Raw genomic sequence first — 23748 nt, 5'->3', positions numbered from 1 at the left:
ATTTCTGCCTTTTTAAAGTATGATACTTGTGTACTATATTCCAAGTCTTCTGAAGCAATACAATAGCTTTGTGTGTGAGTAATTTAAGTCATTATTTAATGATAATCTTCCCCTTCAGTGAGCAAACCAGTTCATCGAGTCAGTGAGTTTTCTTTAACGAATCAGTCCAATTCATGAACGAATGAGTGCAATTCATGATAAATCCTATTTGTGAATAAAATGTTCAGTTCGATTTGTGAATGAATCTTTCGGTTCGATTTGTGAACTAATCATTCACGGCAATTTTTTTTATGAATCATTTGGTCCGATTTGTGAACAGTCAGTGCTATTTGTAAATTATCAGATTTGTGAACAAAAAATTTAGTCCAATTTTTGAATGAATCGCTCGGTACGATTTGACCCAGTTCTCCATGGTCTGAACTCAGTGGTTCTAGAGGTAACAGCTCTCTTGAAGGGAAAGTAGTCAGTGAATAACAATCTAAATTTCAATCTGTTAATTACACAAAACTATCGTATGACTTCAGAAGACTTTAAATATGGTGCACCAGTCATATGGAACACTTTAATGATACCTTTTTGGGGTTCTTTAATAACTTTTGGAGCTTAACAATTGTGGTCGTTATAAACTGACATTGAATGTAAAAGATCATGAAGATTCTTCAGAAATGTTCATTTTGTGTTCAGTGGAAAAACTAACAGCACACAGGTTTGGGACGACATAAGGATGAGGAAATAATTGTTTATTTTTAGGTGAACTATCACCTTTTAGGTGAACTATTTTATCTCTTGGAACTGTCTGCACTGATCTCTTAATTTTACATGCCACTCCTCTGATCTGCTCATCTTCCTCTGAATCTCTGGCCACCACATCTGCTGTAACAATTACGTTCAATAGCAGTAATTCAGTCTCATGTCCTCTGTTCTATCCTCTCACGTGATTCATCCTCTCTCTCTCTCTCTCCTTCAGAACAGAGATCCTCCTTGATTATTTTGTAGCCCACTCCAGTTGGAAATTCTCCACTTAGCCGACACATATATATTATCCCAATAATTTGCCTGTCAGGGGAAATGTTTAGGGAGAGAAGAGCATGCTGTTTCTATTAAAAGATTTCCACAGGATTTGTTCAGTTTGGAAAGAAATGTCAAATAATAAACATGAATATATTAACATCAACCCAGATTTTCTGAGGTATCATTCATGTCCGTAACACAAATGTGCAGGATGATTTACCTTCTGAAATTTAATACTTGGTTTGTTCAGACCCCTAACCCCAAGTGTGGGCAAAAGTAATAGTGATGATTGCCTTTGCAAGCCCCAGTAATGAGTCACTTTTTGCAAGGTGGTTTTATTGCGGACACCACACACATACAAATAACTCGTTCAGATCCAGGCTAACCCTGAGCAGTTATTTTTACTGCGCTGTGTTACTTTGAGTTAAATCACATGGCGCACAAATTTTCATCCTAAATACTGTTTTGTCACACCACAGAGAAAAGAACGGACAAGTCTGCTGTCTCTGGTGCCATTCGCCTTCAGATCAACGTAGAAATTAAGGGTGAAGAGAAAGTGGCTCCTTACCATGTCCAGTACACCTGTCTACATGAGGTACAGCAACTCAGATACAATAAGATCTTAAGCCACACTGGGGATGTCATTGGTAAATGTCACTAACATGTTCTCTTCTCTGTTCTTCCTCTCAGAACCTTTTTCACCACATCACAGATGTACTTGGTCAGGGTGCTGTGAAGATCCCAGATGCCCGTGGCGATGATGCATGGAAGGTCTACTTTGACGATGTGGCGCAAGAGATTGTGGATGAGTTTGCAATGCGCTATGGGATTGAATCCATCTACCAGGCCATGACGTATGTTTTATTCCTGCCTTTATGTTTGTATTTCAACATGACCCACTTTACACCTGCCATTAACATGCGTTTTCAGTTTTCGGATCACAGTTGGATAAAATCACATTTAAAGCCTGCTGCAAATGCATCCAAGACACATTGTGATCGGATCACTGAAAACATATTACAGCTTTATAGCTTAATTATAGCTTATAATTTATATCCTTTGTGTGAATGTTTGTAAAGTAGGAAAACTAGTTGACCTGATACCTTCTTTAGCTACCAAAATGACAAAAACATTATATCCATCATTGTCTTCAGAATTCAGTAAATGACGAAAATGTTCAATCACCGCAGCCTCTGATGTAAGATGCAAGTAGCGTTTTCCATTTTGCGCATGTGTGATTGGATATCTCAGGATGTAAATGCAATCCAGTTTAAGAGTTTCCAGATACTATCTGGATTCGAAACACATGTTAATGACAGGTGTAAAGGGGGTCTACATTTAATGTATTAATTTGTCAGACACTTTTATCCAAAGATAAAATGTATACAAATTTGTATATTGGTATGTATGTTTCCTGGGAATCGACATTGGTGTTGTTAGCCCCATGCTCTACCAGTTGAGCTACAGAAATGGTCATTTTTTCATTTGGCAACATCAACCTATTCCAGAATGTTCATGCAAATTTTTAATTGAAGTTCAGTTCATTACAGTCCAGTAACTGTTTTTAATGCAGGGTCCCTGTGCAGACTTCAAAGTTAACACTCGCCAAGTGCTGAATGCAAGTAAAAATAGGTTTTGGTGAGTAAATAAACTTACCAGTTGCTCGCCAATTGACCGGTAACATATACTGTATAATACGTGGTTTAAATCAGTTGTAAAAATGACAGTCTGACCCTGGCTGTGAGCAATTGTCATGACCTGCACATTCTCCCACAACTTGGAAAATTTGCCATCATAAATTTATGTTGGATACCTAAAGTTTTTTTACCTACTTAACGCTGTGTGTATAATTAAATAAATAAAAACGGATACATGCAAAATAAAGGAATAAATGTGCACAGTCTTCTCTGTGGCTGGATCTTGGCTTGGCAAGGACAATAACAAAATTAACTACATAGGGTCGATGGTGTCTCTGGATGTTAATGGCTTGAGTATGAGTCAGTCTCAGTCAGGCATCAGGACTGTGAGGAGATGCTCATTAACAGAGCACATTTCTCACACTGAGCACAAACACAAAGCCATATGTCACACTGGAGGAACCACAAGGCCAGATGGAGCAATGGCAGACCCATCTACCCATCCACAGTGATTTAACTAGGCCTCTCTCAAACAGACCAAAGCAGACCTCTTGTGGAGAGCCATTGCCACTGAGTGAGAGCCAAAAATGTACAGGTTGTCCCAATTGATCATTTGGTCTTTTTAAATTAATTTCATTGTAAAGCCCTCTGCAAACTCTTTTTCTTGCTGTGCACAAGACACTTAATAGAATACACACTTTAGTGTCCCATTACTATTTTTAAAGCATTGGAGGCACAATTTTTTGTTTTTTGTTTTTTTATATGAGAACTATTAGATATTTTAGACAATCACATGAAATAATGACATTAACATGACATGAAAAGTAGATACTTTAAAAACACATGCCTGTAGAACCCCATTTTCTCTTTCCATTTTCTCAGTATTTACACAAATATGGACTGAATTTGCCAAGCTCAAGTTATTACCCAAGTTATAGTAAGTACCTCAAAGTGACTGTATAAATGTGTAGAGCAGCAAAATTATCCTGTGCTTTCTCTGTCTTTGTTTATGCAGGCATTTTGCATGTCTCTCGTCTAAGTATATGTGTCCTGGGGTCCCTGCTGTGATGAGCACCCTGCTTGCCAACATCAATGCTTACTACGCCCACACCACCGCATCTACCAATGTCTCTGCTAGCGATAGATTTTCTGCTTCCAACTTTGGGGTATGTTCAACTTTTACACAGCAAACAGATAGTAAGCAACACTTATACTTCTTCTTAGCTAGGGATGGTATGGTAAATTGTATTACTAAGTTGTTTTAACTAAGATGTTTTGACAGTTTGCTACACATCTTAGAAGATCTATTTTTATACATTCTTAGGGAATGGCTAAAATCTGAGCTTTGTTTTGTTTGACTCTTGTTTTGTTTTGTTTGAACAAATTTCATGTTTTTTGTTTGTTTGTTTGTTTTTTATTAGTTTCTTGTTTTGTTTTTTGTTACTTTTTATTTGTTCCTTCTGTTTTGTGTTTAGTTTTGTGGTTTTGTTTTGTTTTTCTTTTTTATTTGTTCCCTGTTTTTTTGTTTTGGGTTTTGTTTTTAGTTTTTTTTAGTTTTTTTTTTAAATGTAGTATTTATTTACATTACCATTTAAACATTAAACATAAGCCTTTAGATCAATAGTTTTATATTTTGATGAGAAATAGAAATTCAGTTGTGTCCAAAATTTTTACTCATAGTTTATGTATTTCTTTGTTTTCTTGTTTATTTATTTTTTTATTATTCAAATGCCAAAGCAATTATTTTAGGTATCTGAATTTTTTTTTAAAGAATGATAAAATATAAGCATTTAACTCCTTGTAAATTGTTAGAATGTGAAAAACGTTTTTCGGAATATTCAGTCCTTATTATTTAGATGCATAGGGCTCAGTGTTGAACCCTTATGCTCAACTGAAGCTCCCAGAGTGGATAGGTAGTTAGGAGTAAAGCTTGATGGAATCAGTTGTGCAATAAGTCTCAATTATAAATCGTACTTCTAAAAGAAGAAGGAAGTAGAAGATGAGTTACGGAATAAAAACTTTGAGTGAAGCACTCCTAATGTCTCTCATTCTCTCTGGCAATGTCTAGTTTTTCTGCATTTTTGTTGAATGAGTTGTCTGCAGATATAGACACAGTCTCTATGTGGAAGCACTAAATCATTTTAGCATATTCAAGCTGTTGCCTGCAACAAGGAAATAGTGCAAAACTGAAAGACCATTTTGAAAATGGAGAAGGTGTCTATTGTGGCAGTATTGATAGACCAGCCGAGGAAAGCACCATGTGACACGTAGTTCAATATCACTGTTATGGATTAGAACACTTCAGCTAATTGCAACCTATTTTTATAGTCACGAAAATGGTACAGTTGTTAACGTTATTCTTTTGTACCGAATGAAACATAAGCTTGTTAATACCATGTTGTGATTAGAATTATATAAAAACACTCCTTGTCTGAATTGAATTATCTTGCCTTTTTTGCATTTGGAGGGATAGTTCACCCAAAAATGACAATTCTGTCTTCATTTACTCACCCTCATGTGAGCCGACAGCAGCATAAACATTCTGCCTAACATTTTTTTTGCATGCCACAAAACAAAGAAACAAAGAAAGTTGGTTTGGAACACATGAAGGTGATTATGTGATGAAAGATTTACATTTTTTAGTTGAACTATTCCTTTCAATGTTTTCTCTCAGAGCGTGTATGTAGCGGAATATACTTCAGGTGTGAAACTTGGTTTCATTTAAAGCCTTAAACTCATAGCCAAGTCTACTTGCTTTCATTTTTTACTGACGTTCTACAACGCTCATGGATGACTCTAAATCTTGTAATATATTTCTCTTCTAACAGAAAGAACGGTTTGTCAAGCTGTTGGATCAGCTGCACAATTCCCTGCGCATTGACCTCTCAATGTATCGAGTGAGTTTTGGTGGCTTGAGCTGACTTTTCCCATTTACAACCTATTTAAGGTGCTATTGTTGATTCTCAGTCTTTCTCAACCCTTTCTCAGAACAACTTCCCTGCTAGCAGTAAGGAGCGTCTACAGGACCTCAAATCTACTGTGGACCTTCTGACCAGCATCACCTTCTTCAGAATGAAGGTAAAGAACGAAAACAGTTTCAGGAGTTCAAGAAAGAATGTTCTTATTTTCCAGAAGAGGTTAATTTGTCATTATTCCAATAAAGCACAGATTATGCACCGAGAGCAGTCATCTACTTATAATCTTTACCGCCTCATGCTGTACAGGTCCAGGAACTGCAAAGTCCCCCGAGAGCCAGTCAGGTTGTGCGAGACTGTGTGAAGGCCTGCCTCAACTCCACATACGACTACATCTTCAACAACTGTCAAGAGCTGTACAGTCACCAATACCTTCAAACTAGAGACACGGTTAGACAGTCACTTTCCTCCACCTACTGAATGACTTGTTACCCTTTACTTTTAAATATAGTTTTAAGTTGAAAAAAACATAATTTAAACATTAGCTTTTAAGATTATGCCTACTAACCTCAAAGTGATGTGACAAAGATGATTCAGATGATGATTTGAATATATTCAGCTTTCTGCTGTAAATCAATCAGATGATTTATGTTTTCTGATGGGTTCTGTCAGAATAAAGAAGAGTGCACCCCAGAAGACCAGGGCCCGAGCATTAAGAATTTGGACTTCTGGCCCAAACTCATCACCCTCATAGTATCCATCATAGAGGAGGACCGTAACTCTTACACTCCCGTGCTAAACCAGTGAGTGTGCACGCACGTCTGAAGTTTATGGGTCTTTCCTGTTATGCAGAACCTTTGAGCTCTGGAACTTTAAAAATAATATATATAGTATATGCTTGTGTTTTAACGTAGGCAAGAGTTGAGCAGACCTTTAGAAAAATGCTCTGCTCAAGCATTTAAACTTTATTAACTATAGCTTGATTATTTACACAATGGCAATTAAATTAACAAGATGGAACCTAACAATCAATTTGAGGGTAATATTTGAGATCTTTTTTTTTTTTTTTTTTTGCCAACTTTTAAAATATAAATGTTTTTATTAATATCGAACAGATTTCTGAAGTTTTATCAAATAGGATGGAATGTTTTAGAGTGAGACAAACCAACTAATACCACAAAACATCACAGAATTCATAAAATCCTCAGCTAATACTTTACTGAATGTTTGTGCTGTTGTTTTCCCACCAAAATGATGTCACTTCAAGGAGGATGATGTCATTTAGCAAGGCTTTGGTTAGTTATAGGGATTTTACCACAAAAAAATAAAAACAAAATATAATATAAATAATTTAATTTTAAGTTAAAGATAATTTTAATTTAGGCAACATCCACTCAGTGAAGTTATTAAAAATTAACTTACAGTAATTGCCATCTTGTGATAAAAGAAAACTACTATGATTTTCATCTTTCTTTTTAAAAGTGAGTTTAGTATTTTATCAAATAAATTAGGATGTACATGTATTTGATGAGGACATTAAAATTTACTGCATAGCAGGAATGATCTTAAACACCCTGTTTAACTCTGTTATCCTACTATGTGTTTCTGTTCTCTCACAGATTTCCTCAGGAACTAAACGTTGGGAAGTTGAGCGCTGAAGTCATGTGGAATCATTTCTCTCAGGATATGAAATATGCCATGGAAGGTCAGTTACAGTGAACACGGGTTTGCTCCATTGTTTTGGTACATTTGAAATTAGCTCAGTGGAGACAAAAAAAAAAAAAAAAAGTGCTATTGTACTGTCTTTGTGTGTATTTCCACATTGTGTACACACATGCTACATAACCATCTGGCCATGGATACATTTCCTTTATTGTTAACATTGTACAGTGTAAACATCATTAACCTGTTGCATTTATTCATAGTGAAAAGCATGAACATAGTCTAGCATGATTTTTCATACTGGTCCAAGCTGGTTTATTCAGGATAGTGTTGGTTTTCTACTGGTCTAGTTGGAGGACCTGTAGGGTCGAAGTCTTCAAAAGCTGTACGATAGCTTTGTGTGAGGAGCAGACTGAAATTAATGTTGTTATTCAAAGATAATCTTCCCATGGGAAAAGTCAAGTTACACCCCGTTATCTTGCATTTGCACTCGTTATGGACAAAAGTGTTTAATTCGGACATTCATTTAAATGTTGCCTTGAGCATATGGCTGAACTCCAAATTATGTATTGATAAGTCCCCTTTCTGCTGGTCAGAGTGGATTATGATGGAGGTTAATACACTCGGTGACCTATATGAGAGTGGAGTGTTGAGATCTTTTGAAAATTTGGTTCAACATTTTGGGACTCCCAGATCTCAGTTTTTTAGGTATTTACAGTTGCACCACCTGCTCTGTACTATTTTTGGGAGTAGCATACACCCCCCTAAAGTGGCATATGCACTGGGAGTAGTGATTACTGCTTTTGAAAAATCATCAGTGTATTACTCCTGTTGTGGCTTCTGCCATCTCTGTGAAAAATCACTCTCAAAGTCTTGGGGTTTTGATGCCAGAAGATACTTATTATCAGCGATTAAAAAAGCCAAGTTGCTCTGCAGTTGCAACTCCAGCAAATGGGTTTCTTCCCACTTATATATGATCTACCAAGGTGTGGCTAATACATTCCATACATGTCACCATTATCCATTACCCTATTCTTTGTCCCCAGTCTGTTTATTTTAAGAAGTGGACAGGAGATACCTGTGGAGGAATACATTCCTCACTATACATTCTTCTCAGTCATTTACCATATGTGAGCACATTCCATTCCTATACTGGTCCCCCCACACACACAAACACAGCAAGACACATGCTTGACCACCAGAAACAATTGTAGAATAAAATGGCTATATTAACATTGATTATACTTGATTAATTTATACTCAACTTGATAAAAATATTCTACACTCCCTGCTAATTCAGAGTCTGGGGGACGGAGCTTTAACTTCTCTCAAGAGATTATGGAGAAAGATTTAAACTTGGTATTGGAGGAGGGAGTGTGGGCTAGGATTCTAAAAAAAGTCAAGTCTGCATCTAGAGATGCAAGGGTGCGCCTTATGCTATTTAAGATTTTACATTGATTCTACTGGACCCCCTCTAGATTGTATAGGCTTGGTCTTAAAGACACACCCACCTGCGGGCGATGCCAATCAGAAGATGGGGACACATCCCATGTTTTTTGGTGGTATGTTAAGATCCAAGAATTTTGATTGAAGGTTCAGATTTTTATGCGTGATGTATTGGACTCTCAAATTTAATTTTGCCCCAGACTCTGTATTTTAGGATATACAGGGACAAGCTTTGTTAGGGATGACCTTTGGCATCAAATGCTGTTGACACTGCATTTTTTTTGTCCATTTCAATGCTTTTCCGGAAGGGAACATTATCAGTGAATAACGACTTAAATTTCAGTCAGTTCCTCACACAAAGTTATCATATTTGGATTCAGAAGACTTTGTATATAGCGAATAAGTCATATAGACCACTTTTTTGGCATTTTTAAGAAATTTTTTTATTTTCTTTTTTTATTTTTTTTATAAATTTTGGAGCTTGACAGCCCCTGTCCTTTTTCACTTCCATTTATATGGAAAGGAGAAGCCAAGATGTTCTTAAAAGAGTAGCCTTGTGTGCTGTGTAAGAGAGGAAGTTATATGGGTTTTCTTACTGTTGTCAGAAGTAAATGTGTAAACTATGACTAATTTTCATTTTTGAACTATTCCTTAAATGGTCCTTTATATTCAGGTACCCACTTGGTTTAACTCCTTGTTATTTGCTCCTCAGAACATGAGAAACACAGACTGTGTAAGAGCGCAGACTACATGAATCTGCACTTTAAAGTAAAATGGCTCTATAATGAATATGTGAAGGATCTGCCAGCCTTCAAGGGAGCTGTGCCAGAATACCCCACGTAAGAGTACACTTTATGATCTCAACCAAACACATGCAAAAGGACAGATGTTTTGGATGTTTGTTGAACTTGTGGTTTTGTGTTTTCCAGGTGGTTCCAGCAGTTCGTTTTGCAGTGGCTGGATGAGAATGAAGACGTGTCCATGGAGTTCATGCATGGAGCCTTGGAGAGAGATAAAAAAGATGGAGTACGCTGTTTTTCTGCATTATCTACAGTACCTCTAATAGTCTGTTATTTTTCCCAGATTTTCATAATTGAGGTGTTTCTCATGAGTACAGTGGACCCTTGTGTCCATAAACGAGGCATTTTGCCATTCAAAACCATCTAGCAGTTTATAAAAGGCGCCATATGCAAGTACTTCAGTGCAATTATATTTAAGGACTTGAGTACAAAGACACAACCCATGCATCGTGCCTGTTTTGACGTCCACCTAAAAAGCATTGCAGAATGCGTCACAGAAGGAAGATTTTACAAGGTTGCTAGGCAGCAAGAAAGTTGGAAGTGTACACAGTAAAAGGAGAATAGTGAAATCAAACGGAAGAGGTCATTGATATACATTGATTAGAGAATCATAACATACCTATGACGTTGTGCAACTCAATACATCTAGATAAGCATAGGATCAGTCTGTCTTTCTCCCATTGGTTAGATTTATGCGTCATGCAAAAGGTCAGCAGCAAATGGGTTCAAAGCTTTAATTGTTTGAACTGTTTTGTTGTTTCACTTGCGTACAGTGTGGGTAACAGCCTAATTCGAATGCAAGTTCCAAGTGTTGGGGAATGTTTACTTTTTTCCACACCTGCCAATGGCAGGTGAATTGAGACTAAATTTCTTACCATCCTTAAACTGTGTTTTTGCATTATTTTAATTTTTTTATTTAATTTGTTTTTAATTGTTATTATTGTCCATTTGGCAATGGATTTATTTAACTGTTTTATTGCACATTTGTGAAAAACATAACAGGTAAAATAAATAGAATAGAAATACAGTATTTTGCATTATTTATTGTTATTGTTGTTATTATTATTTTTATTATTTGGGTCCTTTTGACAATGGAATTATTTAACTGTTACACTGCATATTTATGACAGCACAGGTTAACAAATAAAAAATAAAAATAATGCAAAATACAGTGTTTTGCATTACTTTGATATTTTTTTTGTTTTTAATATTTTTGTCCTTTTGACAATGGATTTTGTATAATAATGTTTTATTGCATATTTGTGACAAACAGCACAGGTAAAACAAACAAACAAATAAAATAATGCAGCATAGTATTTTGCATAATTTTAATTTTTTATTTTTTATTTGTTAACCTGTGTTATGTCATAAATATGCAGTATAACAGTTAAATACACAATGGAATTATGAGACACATTTTGGAAAATTAATGGAAATGTTATTATTTATTATTTTTGTCCTTTTCACAATGGACTTATTTAACTGTTTTATTGTATGTTTGTGACAGCGCAGGTCATTGTCACTTTCAGCATCATATGAGTTTATCTCTGTGAAACTGCATGTCACAAAAACTTCAAAAAACATCTGAAAGGGCATTTAGTCAGCATTGCCTCAGCAAAAAACCAAATGTAATGGAAATGTTTCTGTACAAAACAAAATGTAATAAACTATGTGTTTCTATCTCCTCTATAGTTCCAGCAGACATCAGAGCACGCTCTCTTCTCCTGTTCGGTGGTGGACGTCTTCACTCAACTTAACCAGAGCTTTGAGATCATCAAAAAACTGGAGTGTCCCGACCCCAAAGTCATGGCCCTCTACAGCCGCCGCTTCGCCAAGGTAAACCACTGTCCCTCAATCCCATTACAGTTAGATTCATGTCAAACAAATGTCGCTGTCCCAGTTTTATTGTTTCTAGAATTATCTGTGATTTCATGGAGAATGGACCACTTTTAGCCAAAGAACCTCTCAGTGCAAAGCAGATGAAGAATATCAATGGAACAAAAACATTTGTCTGAAAAAAAGAGATTCTATTCTAATCAAATAAATATGCTTAATGCAGCCCTTTTCATTATGCCTCAGTCAGTCCCCAAGCCAAGCCTGGCAAGCTTCTTCAGTATCCAACACCCATAGAAATGGATGGTCCCTCAAGAATCTTTATCAGACGCGTGGAAAGCTTATTGGGCTGATGACAAACAGTTTTATGATAGCAAACCATAGTAGAGTACTGGTCCACATCTCAGCTTAACCCAGTCTGAAATCCTGCTGAAATTCTCAATTTTATAAAGAGTTTTTGTTTTTATTTTTAATCTTTTGGTTTGTTTGTTTGGTAATACTCCAGATATTTTAACTTGTAAAAAACTCAGTTCTTATTTCTTTATCATCACAGACCATTGATAAAGTTCTCCTACAGTACAGTGCCATTTTGAAGAAGAGCTTCCCAGCCTATTGTGATAAAGAGAAGATCGTAAGTTGCTCTCTTGATAGAGTACATTGACGTTTATGTTTGTTGTTTTGTAGTTCTCATTCTATCTTTTTTTATTATTGTTAAAAGTATTTTATTCACTGGATTTTTCAAAAATAGCCATTACCACATTGTTTATAAAGATATTTATTTTTTCTTTGTTAATATACTTTCTTGTATATATATATATATTTCTTGTATATTCAAATAAAATTGTCATTTAACATGTATAGCCTGTATATTGACCCTACATCTTGATGTGATTTGTGTTTAAATCACATTTCTGATGAACTCTAGGCTTAACTAATGGTTTATATTTTGCCGTTTCTTTTAGTTTGTCTTTTCTAATAAACCTCTCTCTGTCTTTTTGTCCTCAGCCATGCGTCTTGATGAATAATGTCCAGCAGTTGCGTGTCCAGCTTGAGAAGATGTTTGAATCAATGGGTGCTAAACAGGTAGGAGAACCGCAGCAGAAGGTGACCTTCCCTGAGCAAAGCAATCTTTTGTCCTCTCCTCATTTGTCTGGGACATCAGAGGACATCAGGGCTCTCTATTCTCTCAGTATATTAAGAGGATTCTTCCTAGTTGTATCCAATGTTTGTGTTTTGTAATTTAATCAAATAGTGTCCTGCTGACAGGTCCCATCCGGACTGAAGTAAATAAAGTGTGGAGCACTTTTCCCTTACCACAAGCCCATCAAATCCATTCAAATAAATAAATATATTGATCAATAAATATTTTTTAAAAATGATCACAATTTTAGTTGTGTAAAGAACTTCATGCGCAGGAATATTTTGTATTTGTCTACAAAACTCATTTCAAGCATTTAAGGGTTTATATGAAAATGTTTTTAAAATCATGAGAAATTGTATCCAGAATTTTGACTGGTTGGATATGTTTCATCATACTTTGCTTGTGTTGTATTTGAGTGTTGTTGTAGCTGACTTTATTGAAACAAGAGTTGCAAACATTCATGTCTCTTGTCCTCAGATTGCCACAGAGGAAGCCAGGGTATGGCTAGACCATTGTAGACATTCAGATCCCTCTAGTTGTTAGGAAAAGTAGTGTAGTGTTTCAGCTGTTGTGGATGATTATCAACATGAGGGTTTTACATTTTTTATGTATTTCATAGTTGACAAATAGAGCAACATTTTTTTGTGCCTCTTTGGTTCCGGAAGTGTTTTTCCCATTAGTTTTCTCCATTGGCATTTCAAAACAATCTTTCTAGAAAGAGTTCTAAGCCATAAACAAAACCGACCAGTTTTTAAAATGAACTGCTCATCCCAATAAGCATTGCAAATGACATAATTGAATACAAAACAACAGTATAATGTAAAACAACTGACTTTGCAAAGTATAAAAACAATATACTTTAAGTTTATTGCAAAATATTTAGATATATACAAATATACTGTATAATTAGTTTTAAAATGTAGGGAGACTGACTCATCTGCAGTGTTTTATGGGAGTGGGCAGTCGCTGGTAATAGCTTCCCTGGTTGTTGGATTTCTCTTCATTATTATGGGATTATGGGTAGTGAAGTTCTCCACTGGGAATTTGGCCTGTTTTTTTTTGTTTTTTTAGGGGGCCAAGCACCAAAGGTGCTGGAACCCTATTGCAAGGGTATTCAGTTAAAGTTTCAAGATGTCCGGTCTCTACATTTCCTTTCCAGCAAAGGTCCGGAAAGTAATAACTTGCACGGTGTCAGTAATCAATATGGCTTTGAAATGATATTTTTTTGTTTGTTTGCTTGTTTAGTTTTTTGGAATAGTTATTATAACTTTCTACGTTGGCAGCAATAGTACTTTGTAAAAGAAAAAAAAAAAAATAGTCTCGGAAAAAGATGTTAGTCCAAAAAGTTGACACGTGAACTTGTCCAGTCACAAACCTGCTTTAGCTGAACTGTCCGAGTCATTTATCAGACAGATGAAGATAGCGTGTTTTAGCTAAAAATGCCGGTCTCCATCTACATTGCTGTTCCGCTACTGTTGTTAAAATAACTGCGCCTGGAACTCTACGTAGTCTAATCAGGCTTTATGCGATGTCTCGTGTATATCACGAGGGAGAAAGGCAACATGCATGGAGCAGGAAATGAAGCTTGTACAGCGCTTGAGAAAAGATGATATAGCGCTGATCGCCCCTGAGTGCTTGTGGTGTGTATAGCTCTGTTGTTTTGACGCACTGCTCACTAAAACTGTAGAAATTTTAATATGTGACAACTGTTGTCATTATCTTGCAGTCCGGATGGAACCAAGCTGGGCTTCGGACTCGGACCGCGGACGCTAATTGGTGACTGCTGCCCTATTGTATTTGTCAGGATTTTTAGGGGGCCAAGCACCGAAGGTGCTGGAACACTATTGTATTTGTACTGATTTTCTGTTTTCTTATTTTCTTATTTTTCTGCCCTAAAATATCTAGGCAGCAAAAACCATAAGTCCCAGAGAACCCAAACTTGTGCACACCACTACTCAGGCATACTCTCACACACCTCCATTCGACCCTAGGTGGCACTATAATAAGTACTTTTGCATCTTTGCTAATAACTGAAGAACCATAAAGGATAGAATCAAAATTCTTTTTCCCCCTGATTCCTTGAGTCAAGCCCTACAAAACATATATCAACATATATCCTATTTCATTTTTTCCCTGAAACATTTTCCACAATTTTGAATTTTATGTAAAACCTACTTTTTTTAACTCCTCATAGTCCGTTAGTCATATTCGCTCGAAAATTTGTATACATTATCTACAGACCCTCCTGACAAATTTTTTTTCAAAAGAATTTTGATATGTCAAATCGTCCTGAAGATATTAGCGATACAATTCCTTGGGTTGAACGCACTTTGATTCATTGATCAATATCTACACAACGCAAAGTCTCAACATAACGAAACAAGGTACACATAGTCAACAGACCATGTTGAGGATGCATGCAAATTTTGGTACAATTGTACCCAAAGGGGGCGATACAATTAAAAAATGGTAAGAACACTGTAGTCCTTTGAACAATATACTTCTGGAAAATACCCTGGAGTAGCTGCCACTCTTTCTAAAAGAAGAATTGGGGCAATTGGTTTACAAGCAGTCCATTTATGTACAAAAACATATCAGTATAATACATTATAGACTTACAGACTCTTCAACTGCATGTGCTGAATGAAGACATACACTATATTGCCAAAAGTATTCGCTCATCTGCCTTTAGACGCATATGAACTTAATGACATCCCATTCTTAATCCATAGGGTTTAATATGACGTCAGCCCACCCTTTGCAGCTATAACAGCTTCAACTCTTCTGGGACGGCTTTCCACAAGGTTTAGGAGTATGTTTATGGGAATTTTTGACCATTCTTCCAGAAGCGTATTTGTGAGGTCAGACACTGATGTTGGACGAGAAGGCCTGGCTCGCAGTCTTCGCTCTAATTCATCCCAAAGGTGCTCTGTCGGGTTGAGGTCAGGACTCTGTGCAGGCCAGTCAAGTTCTTCCACACCAAACTCGCTCATCCATGTCTTTATGGACCTTGCTTTGTGCACTGGTGCGCAGTCATGTTGGAACAGGAAGGGGCCATCCCCAAACTGTTCCCACAAAGTTGGGAGCATGGAATTGTCCAAAATCTCTTGGTATGCTGAAGCATTCAGAGTTCCTTTCACTGGAACTAAGGTGCCAAGCCCAGCTCCTGAAAAACAACCCCACACCATAATCCCCCTCCACCAAACTTCACAGTTGGCACAATGCAGTCAGACAAGTACCGTTCTCCTGGCAACTGCCAAACCCAGACTCGTCCATCAGATTGCCAGATGGAGAAGCGTGATTCGTCACTCCAGAGAACGCGTCTCCACTGCTCTAGAGTCCAGTGGCGGCGTGCTTTACACCACTACATAAGACGCTTTGCATTGCACTTGGTGATGTATGGCTTGGATGCAGCTGCTCGGCCATGGAAACCCATTCCATGAAGCTCTCTACGCACTGTTCTTGAGCTAATCTGAAGGCCACATGAACTTTGGAGGTCTGTAGCGATTGACTCTGCAGAAAGTTGGCGATCTCTGCGCACTATGCGCCTCAGCATCCGCTGACCCCGCTTTGTCATTTTACGTGGCCTACTACTTCGTGGCTGAGTTGCTGTCATTCCCAATCGCTTCCACTTTGTTATAATACCACTGACAGTTGACTGTGGAATATTTAGTAGTGAGGAAATTTCACAACTGGACTTGTTGCACAGGTGGCATCCTATCACAGTACCACGCTGGAATTCACTGAGCTCCTGAGAGCGGCCCATTCTTTCACAAATGTTTGTAGAAGCAGTCTGCATGCCTAGGTGCTTCATTTTATTCACCTGTGGCCATGGAAGTGATTGGAACACCTGAATTCAATTATTTGGATGGGTGAGCGAATACTTTTGGCAATATAGTGTATAAATGTCTTAGATTACATCCAATATTCACAGCTTGTGATTTGTGCAGTTATTTTTGAAAGATGCTTTTTTTCAATGTTTTGACCACATAATGATCGAAAACACTTTAAACAACAGTACAGCCCATTGAGGAGACTTTAACATCCTTGTCAAAAAACAAATATTGCTCTGTGAAAAAGGGCCGTGCCTGCTTGGCTCCCAGTGATTGCCACTTGTGGCTATATTATAAAGTTTACTTTATTAACTGACTTGTGGTTTCAGCAAAAGCATATACCAACAACCACGGAGTGCATGGTTGGTTTAAACATTGCTAAAAAATAAATGTCTCTATAGAGAAAATTTATGTTTTTACCTAATGTTACTCTCTATAATGCAGACTGTAGAAATGATTAAATCAGTATGATTCAGTAGATGTCCCAGAGCTTAGATGAGATTTAAAGCTTAAGATCTGAGCAGTTGTAAACTTTTTTTTTTTTTTTTATGAAGTTGGATGAGATGGTGGACCCTCAAGATGAGGAGGAGGAGGAAGAGGAGGTGGGTATTAGATGGGAGATGTTATGTCCCAAAATACAACATTTAAATGTGTGTTTCTAAAGAAACTACACATGGATACATATGCATTGTTATGAGATATGGAGAGAGAGGCTCATTGCTCTACTTTTTTGTTTTTGTTTTTTTGTGATTAAAAGGTTATTGAGCAAAATGTGAAAGATGGCGAGGTGGGGACAATAGGCTCTATACGTAATATCTAGAGAAAACAAGAATACTCCTTAAAGAAATAGTTCACCCAAAAATGAAAAAATCTCATCAATTACTCACCCTCATGCCATCCCATATGTGGATGACTTTCTTTCTACTGCAGAACACAAATTAAGATTTTTAAAAGAATATCTCCGCTCTGTTGATCCTCACAGTACAATTCAACAGGGTCCAAAACTTTGAAGTTCAAAAAAGTACATGATGGCATTATAAACGTTATTAATATGACTCCAGTGGTTAAACCAATGTTTTCAGAAGTGATATGATAGGTGTGGGTGAAAAACAGATCGATATTTAAGTCCTTTTTTTTTTTTACTTTTTTTGAACTTCAAAGTTTTGGATCCTGTTGACTTGCATTGAATGGACCATTAGAGCTGTGATATTCCTTTAAAAATCTTTGTTTATGTTTAGCAGAAGAAGGAAAGTCTTGTACATCTGGGATGGTATGAGGGTGAGTAAATGATGAGAGAATTTTTATTTTTGGGTGAACTATCCCTTTAAATACTGCATCTCTGAAACTGTAGGAACCATGTAGAACATGCAGATAGAAGTAGAAGTAAAGTTGAATCTAGATTTGCATTTTCCTTAAGGAAATAGCAGTGCTTGCAAGGCAACTAAAGAACAGTGTTAAAGTTTTAGGCCTGGGTTCTGCATAAATGAAATTCTGCATCAAAGCTGCTTTGCCATTTTCATGATGCTTGCATGTGTCTTGTTTTCTGTAAGCAATCCACAAGAATCAATACCTTGTCAGTGCCAATGCAGATTTAAGAAATGCACATATATGTTAGAAAGACCAGTCGCAATTCCGTATGCAAATATTACAGTGCAGTTGTCACTGATGATGAGATTTTGAATGCTGAGCAGCATTAGTCTAAGGTGAATTACAGACTTTAAATTAAAATGCGTTATGTACATTTAAGTACATTTACAGAAATTAAACATAGACAGCACACCTAAAGTTGAAATTATCTACACTTTTTTTTTTTATTGAGTCTGCAAGCAGTTTGAGCTGAATGAATTGTCTGTGAAGACAAAGATGAGTGTGTGAGGCAAATATGTACAGCCCTGCCTTGCAAGCACTGTAATAAAAAGACAATAGTCAGAAGAATAGTTGCCTGTGTAGTATATTGAATGTATGGTTGAAAATAGTATTTTGTCATGAATCCTGTTGAATCAGGTGACTTTTGGATCTTGTTTAGTTTCCTCTGTTTAGGGAATGCAAAGCTCAGGGCCGGATCTAGGGGGGTGCTGGGGTGGGCTTCTAATCTCTAAAACAGACCTAAATTGAATGTACTGTACATCATAACATGTTTAGGACTTCCTACTGCAGTTTTAAAACATTCCTCTTCAGTGACATGTGCTGGCCAGATTGGTTAGGAAGGTGCTACATAATAGGCTTTTATTTTGTATGGGAGACACAAACTAGTTTCATTCTGACTGTATGATCTGGCTTCTGTCCCTTCTGTCCTTCCTTCAGCTGGAAGAGTGTGAGGATGAGGAGGGTGAAGAGTTGAAGGAGGTTTGTTTTAGCTGAGGGGGATGGGTGGAATCATCCGTGCTGGATTCATGGTTGTGTTTCATCCATTATTGTGCTTTTAACTCGACAATCCCCACCCCCCCAACTTCCAATCCACACACACACACACACACACACACACACACACACACACACACTGCTGTCCCAGTGCAGGCTGCCACCAGTCTTTAATGATCAGTGTGTATGAACTGTGTTTGAACTTCCTCTCTGTCGCAAAGCGTCCAACAGTGGTTTTCATCGACCTTCATTTAGTGTTTGTGTCCTGTGCAAGATTTTATTACATTTGGGGACAAACCCACTCATTCCTTTCAAGAATCCCCAACAAGCTTCAAATATATCTGTCAGCCATCAGCCTCAAAGTACAGACTCAATTCAAAATAATAATGGGTTGAATTTAACAAAAATCTATCCAGGTCACATGTCAACACAAAAAACAATTTAATAAATCAGCATAAATTAAAGCCAGTAGAACAAATGCTTCTATTATATAAATTCGTTTAAGTCATGAATTAAAATGACAACTTACAACCCCAATTCCAAAAAAGTTGGGACAGTATGAAAAATGCGAATAAAAACAGAAAGGAGTGATTTGTAAATTATATTCAGCCTTTGCTATATTGAAAGCTCTACAACTACACATTATATGATGTTTTACCTTGTGAATTTCATTGAATTGTTTTCATTTGAATTTCATTCAAAGATGAAAAACACTTTTAAATGCTTGTGATCTCTGATCCCTCAGACATCACTGTCTTAAAAAACATAATTCATCTGTAAAAGATATCATGAACATGGGCTTGGGATTACTTTAGTAAACCTTTGTTAGTCAACACCATTCGCCTCTGCATCCACAGATGCAAGTTAAGACTTTACTGTGCAAAGCAGAAGCCATACATCAACACTGTCCAGAAGCGCTGCCAACTTTGCTGGGCTCGGTGTTTTTTGGTCCGAAGAGTCCACATTTCAAAATCCGGGCCAAATAGGAAAAGTTATCCAGGCCAATTGTTATCCGGGCCAAAGAGGAAAAGGACCATCCAAGCTGTTATTGGCGTCAGGTCCAAAAGCCAGTGTCTGTATGGGCCAGGGGTGTGTCAGTGCCCATGGCATGGGTAACTCGCACATCTGTGAGGGTAACATTAATGCAGACAGATATGTACAAATTTTGGAGCAACATATACTGCTATCCAGCACCATCTTTTCCAGGGATGTCCCTGCATTTTCCAGCAGGACAACTTCAAACCACATACTGCCCAGATTACAAGTGCATGGCTGTGTAAGCAGAGAGTGTGGGTGCTAGATTGGCCTGCCTGTGGTCCTGATCTGTCTCCAGTTGAGAATGTGTTGTGCATTATGAAGCACACCATACGGCAGGGGTCGGCAACCTTTTTGACATGGAGTGGCATTTTTTTATTTTCCTAGTTAATGGCTGTGTCGACGTCAGAAATCAATATTTGAAGAGTACCGAAGAGTTCAGAAATCAATATTTGGTGGAATAACCCTGATTTTCAAATCAAAAAATCTAAATCAAATAACTTTTATTGTCACACAACCATATACACAAGTGCAATAGTGTGTGAAATTCTTGGGTGCAGTTCCGAGCAACATAGTAGTCGTGACAGTGATAAGACATATACCAATTTACAATAAACATCAGATTTACACAACACAATTTAAAATCTAATATACACATAATTACACACAACACAGTATACAAATAATAACATACAATGTACAGTATACAATACACACAATATAGAATACACATTATACAATAAAAATAGTATATATAGTGTATATAAAATATAAAATATACAGTAGGTTGTATTGTACTGTATTGACATTCAGGCTTTCGGTTGATAGTAAGTTGCCAGTGCATTGTTAAGAGAGAATATAATTTATGACAGTCCAGTGTGAGATAATAAGTATAATAAAGTGCAGTGCTGATGTATATTGATCGTGAGAGATCAAGAGTTCAAAAGTCTGATTGCTTGGGGGAAGAAGCTGTCATGAAGTCGGCTGGTGCGGGTCCTGATGCTGCGATACCGCCTGCCTGATGGTAGCAGTGAGAACAGCCCATGGCTCGGGTGGCTGGAGTCTCTGATGATCCTCCGAGCTTTTTTCACACACTGCCTGGTATATACAGTGCATACGGAAAGTATTCACAGCGCTTCACTTTTTCCACATTTTGTTATGTTACAGCCTTATTCCAAAATGGATTAAATTCATTATTTTCCTCAAAATTCTAATGACAACGTGAAAGAAGTTTGTTTGAAATCTTTGCAAATTTATTAAAAATAAAAAATGGAAAAAAAAATCACATGTACATAAGTATTCACAGCCTTTGCTCAATACTTTGTTGAAGCACCTTTGGCACCAATTACAGCCTCAAGTCTTTTTGAGTATGATGCTACAAGCTTGGCACACCTATTTTTGGGCAGTTTCATCTTCTTCATTCTTCTTTGCAGGACCTCTCAAGCTCCATCAGGTTGGATGGGGAGCGTCGGTGCACAGCCATTTTCAGATCTCTCCAGAGATGTTCAGTCGGGTTCAAGTCTGGGCTCTGGCTGGGCCACTCAAGGACATTCACAGAGTTGTCCCGGAGCCACTCCTTTGTTATCTTGGCTGTGTGCTTAGGGTCGTTGTCCTGTTGGAAGATGAACCTTCGCCCCAGTCAGAGGTCCAGAGCGCTTTGGAGCAGGTTTTCATCAACGATGTCTCTGTACATTGCTGCATTCATCTTTCCCTCGATCCTGACTAATCTCCCAGTTCCTGCCGCTGAAAAACATCCCCACAGCATGATGCTGCCACCACCATGCTTCACTGTAGGGATGGTATTGGCCGGGTGATGAGCGGTGCCTGGTTTCCTCCAGACATGATGCTTGCCATTCAGGCCAAAGAGTTCAATCTTTGTTTCTCATGGTCTGAGAGTCCTTCTGGTGCCTTTTGGCAAACTCCAGGCGGGCTGTCATGTGCCTTTTACTGAGGAGTGGCTTCCGTCTGGCCACTCCACCATACAGGCCTGATTGGTGGAGTGCTGCAGAGATGGTTGTTCTTCTGGAAGTTTCTCCTCTCTCCACAGAGAAATGCTGGAGCTCTGTCAGAGTGACCATCGGGTTTTTGGTCACCTCCCTGACTAAGGCCCTTCTCCCCTGATCGCTCAGTTTGGCCAGGCGGCCAGCTCTAGGAAGAGTCCTAGTGGTTCCAAACTTCTTCCATTTACGGATGATGAAGGGCCACTGTGCTCATTGGAACCTTTAATGCTGCAGAAATTTTTCTGTACCCTTCCCCAGATCTGTGCCTCGATACAAACCTGTCTCGGAGGTCTGCAGACAATTCCTTGGACTTCATGGCTTGGTTTGTGCTCTGACATGCACTGTTAACTGTGGGACCTTATATAGACAGCGGCCCATTCTTTCACAAATGTTTGTAGAAGCAGTCTGCATGCCTAGGTGCTTCATTTTATTCACCTGTGGCCATGGAAGTGATTGGAACACCTGAATTCAATTATTTGGATGGGTGAGCGAATACTTTTGGCAATATAGTGTATAAATGTCTTAGATTACATCCAATATTCACAGCTTGTGATTTGTGCAGTTATTTTTGAAAGATGCTTTTTTTCAATGTTTTGACCACATAATGATCGAAAACACTTTAAACAACAGTACAGCCCATTGAGGAGACTTTAACATCCTTGTCAAAAAACAAATATTGCTCTGTGAAAAAGGGCCGTGCCTGCTTGGCTCCCAGTGATTGCCACTTGTGGCTATATTATAAAGTTTACTTTATTAACTGACTTGTGGTTTCAGCAAAAGCATATACCAACAACCACGGAGTGCATGGTTGGTTTAAACATTGCTAAAAAATAAATGTCTCTATAGAGAAAATTTATGTTTTTACCTAATGTTACTCTCTATAATGCAGACTGTAGAAATGATTAAATCAGTATGATTCAGTAGATGTCCCAGAGCTTAGATGAGATTTAAAGCTTAAGATCTGAGCAGTTGTAAACTTTTTTTTTTTTTTTATGAAGTTGGATGAGATGGTGGACCCTCAAGATGAGGAGGAGGAGGAAGAGGAGGTGGGTATTAGATGGGAGATGTTATGTCCCAAAATACAACATTTAAATGTGTGTTTCTAAAGAAACTACACATGGATACATATGCATTGTTATGAGATATGGAGAGAGAGGCTCATTGCTCTACTTTTTTGTTTTTGTTTTTTTGTGATTAAAAGGTTATTGAGCAAAATGTGAAAGATGGCGAGGTGGGGACAATAGGCTCTATACGTAATATCTAGAGAAAACAAGAATACTCCTTAAAGAAATAGTTCACCCAAAAATGAAAAAATCTCATCAATTACTCACCCTCATGCCATCCCATATGTGGATGACTTTCTTTCTACTGCAGAACACAAATTAAGATTTTTAAAAGAATATCTCCGCTCTGTTGATCCTCACAGTACAATTCAACAGGGTCCAAAACTTTGAAGTTCAAAAAAGTACATGATGGCATTATAAACGTTATTAATATGACTCCAGTGGTTAAACCAATGTTTTCAGAAGTGATATGATAGGTGTGGGTGAAAAACAGATCGATATTTAAGTCCTTTTTTTTTTTTACTTTTTTTGAACTTCAAAGTTTTGGATCCTGTTGACTTGCATTGAATGGACCATTAGAGCTGTGATATTCCTTTAAAAATCTTTGTTTATGTTTAGCAGAAGAAGGAAAGTCTTGTACATCTGGGATGGTATGAGGGTGAGTAAATGATGAGAGAATTTTTATTTTTGGGTGAACTATCCCTTTAAATACTGCGTCTCTGAAACTGTAGGAACCATGTAGAACATGCAGATAGAAGTAGAAGTAAAGTTGAATCTAGATTTGCATTTTCCTTAAGGAAATAGCAGTGCTTGCAAGGCAACTAAAGAACAGTGTTAAAGTTTTAGGCCTGGGTTCTGCATAAATGAAATTCTGCATCAAAGCTGCTTTGCCATTTTCATGATGCTTGCATGTGTCTTGTTTTCTGTAAGCAATCCACAAGAATCAATACCTTGTCAGTGCCAATGCAGATTTAAGAAATGCACATATATGTTAGAAAGACCAGTCGCAA

At 37.5% G+C, this 23748-nt stretch overlaps 2 protein-coding genes across 2 annotated transcripts in view; one reads left to right on the top strand and one right to left on the bottom strand.

Moving 5' to 3' along the window:
* The window catches only part of LOC127432784 (14-3-3 protein gamma-like), a 678408-nt gene that overhangs the window by 509979 nt on the left and 144681 nt on the right, over nt 1-23748 (bottom strand). The gene's annotated exons all lie outside the window — the stretch shown is intronic.
* LOC127432732 (protein unc-13 homolog B-like) overlaps nt 1-23748 on the top strand; it is a 145201-nt gene that overhangs the window by 98189 nt on the left and 23264 nt on the right. The window contains exons 18-30 of the mRNA XM_051684109.1: nt 1491-1606; nt 1702-1865; nt 3664-3814; nt 5477-5545; nt 5637-5726; nt 5873-6013; nt 6236-6366; nt 7183-7268; nt 9384-9510; nt 9601-9697; nt 11164-11307; nt 11858-11935; nt 12310-12387. Coding sequence (XP_051540069.1) covers nt 1491-1606; nt 1702-1865; nt 3664-3814; nt 5477-5545; nt 5637-5726; nt 5873-6013; nt 6236-6366; nt 7183-7268; nt 9384-9510; nt 9601-9697; nt 11164-11307; nt 11858-11935; nt 12310-12387 — 1472 coding nt within the window. The remainder of the gene's footprint in view (nt 1-1490; nt 1607-1701; nt 1866-3663; nt 3815-5476; nt 5546-5636; nt 5727-5872; nt 6014-6235; nt 6367-7182; nt 7269-9383; nt 9511-9600; nt 9698-11163; nt 11308-11857; nt 11936-12309; nt 12388-23748) is intronic.

This window comes from Myxocyprinus asiaticus, chromosome 42 (assembly GCF_019703515.2).
Source record: "Myxocyprinus asiaticus isolate MX2 ecotype Aquarium Trade chromosome 42, UBuf_Myxa_2, whole genome shotgun sequence".
Taxonomy (NCBI): Eukaryota; Metazoa; Chordata; class Actinopteri; order Cypriniformes; family Catostomidae; genus Myxocyprinus; species Myxocyprinus asiaticus.
This window is presented reverse-complemented; position numbering and strand designations above follow the sequence as displayed.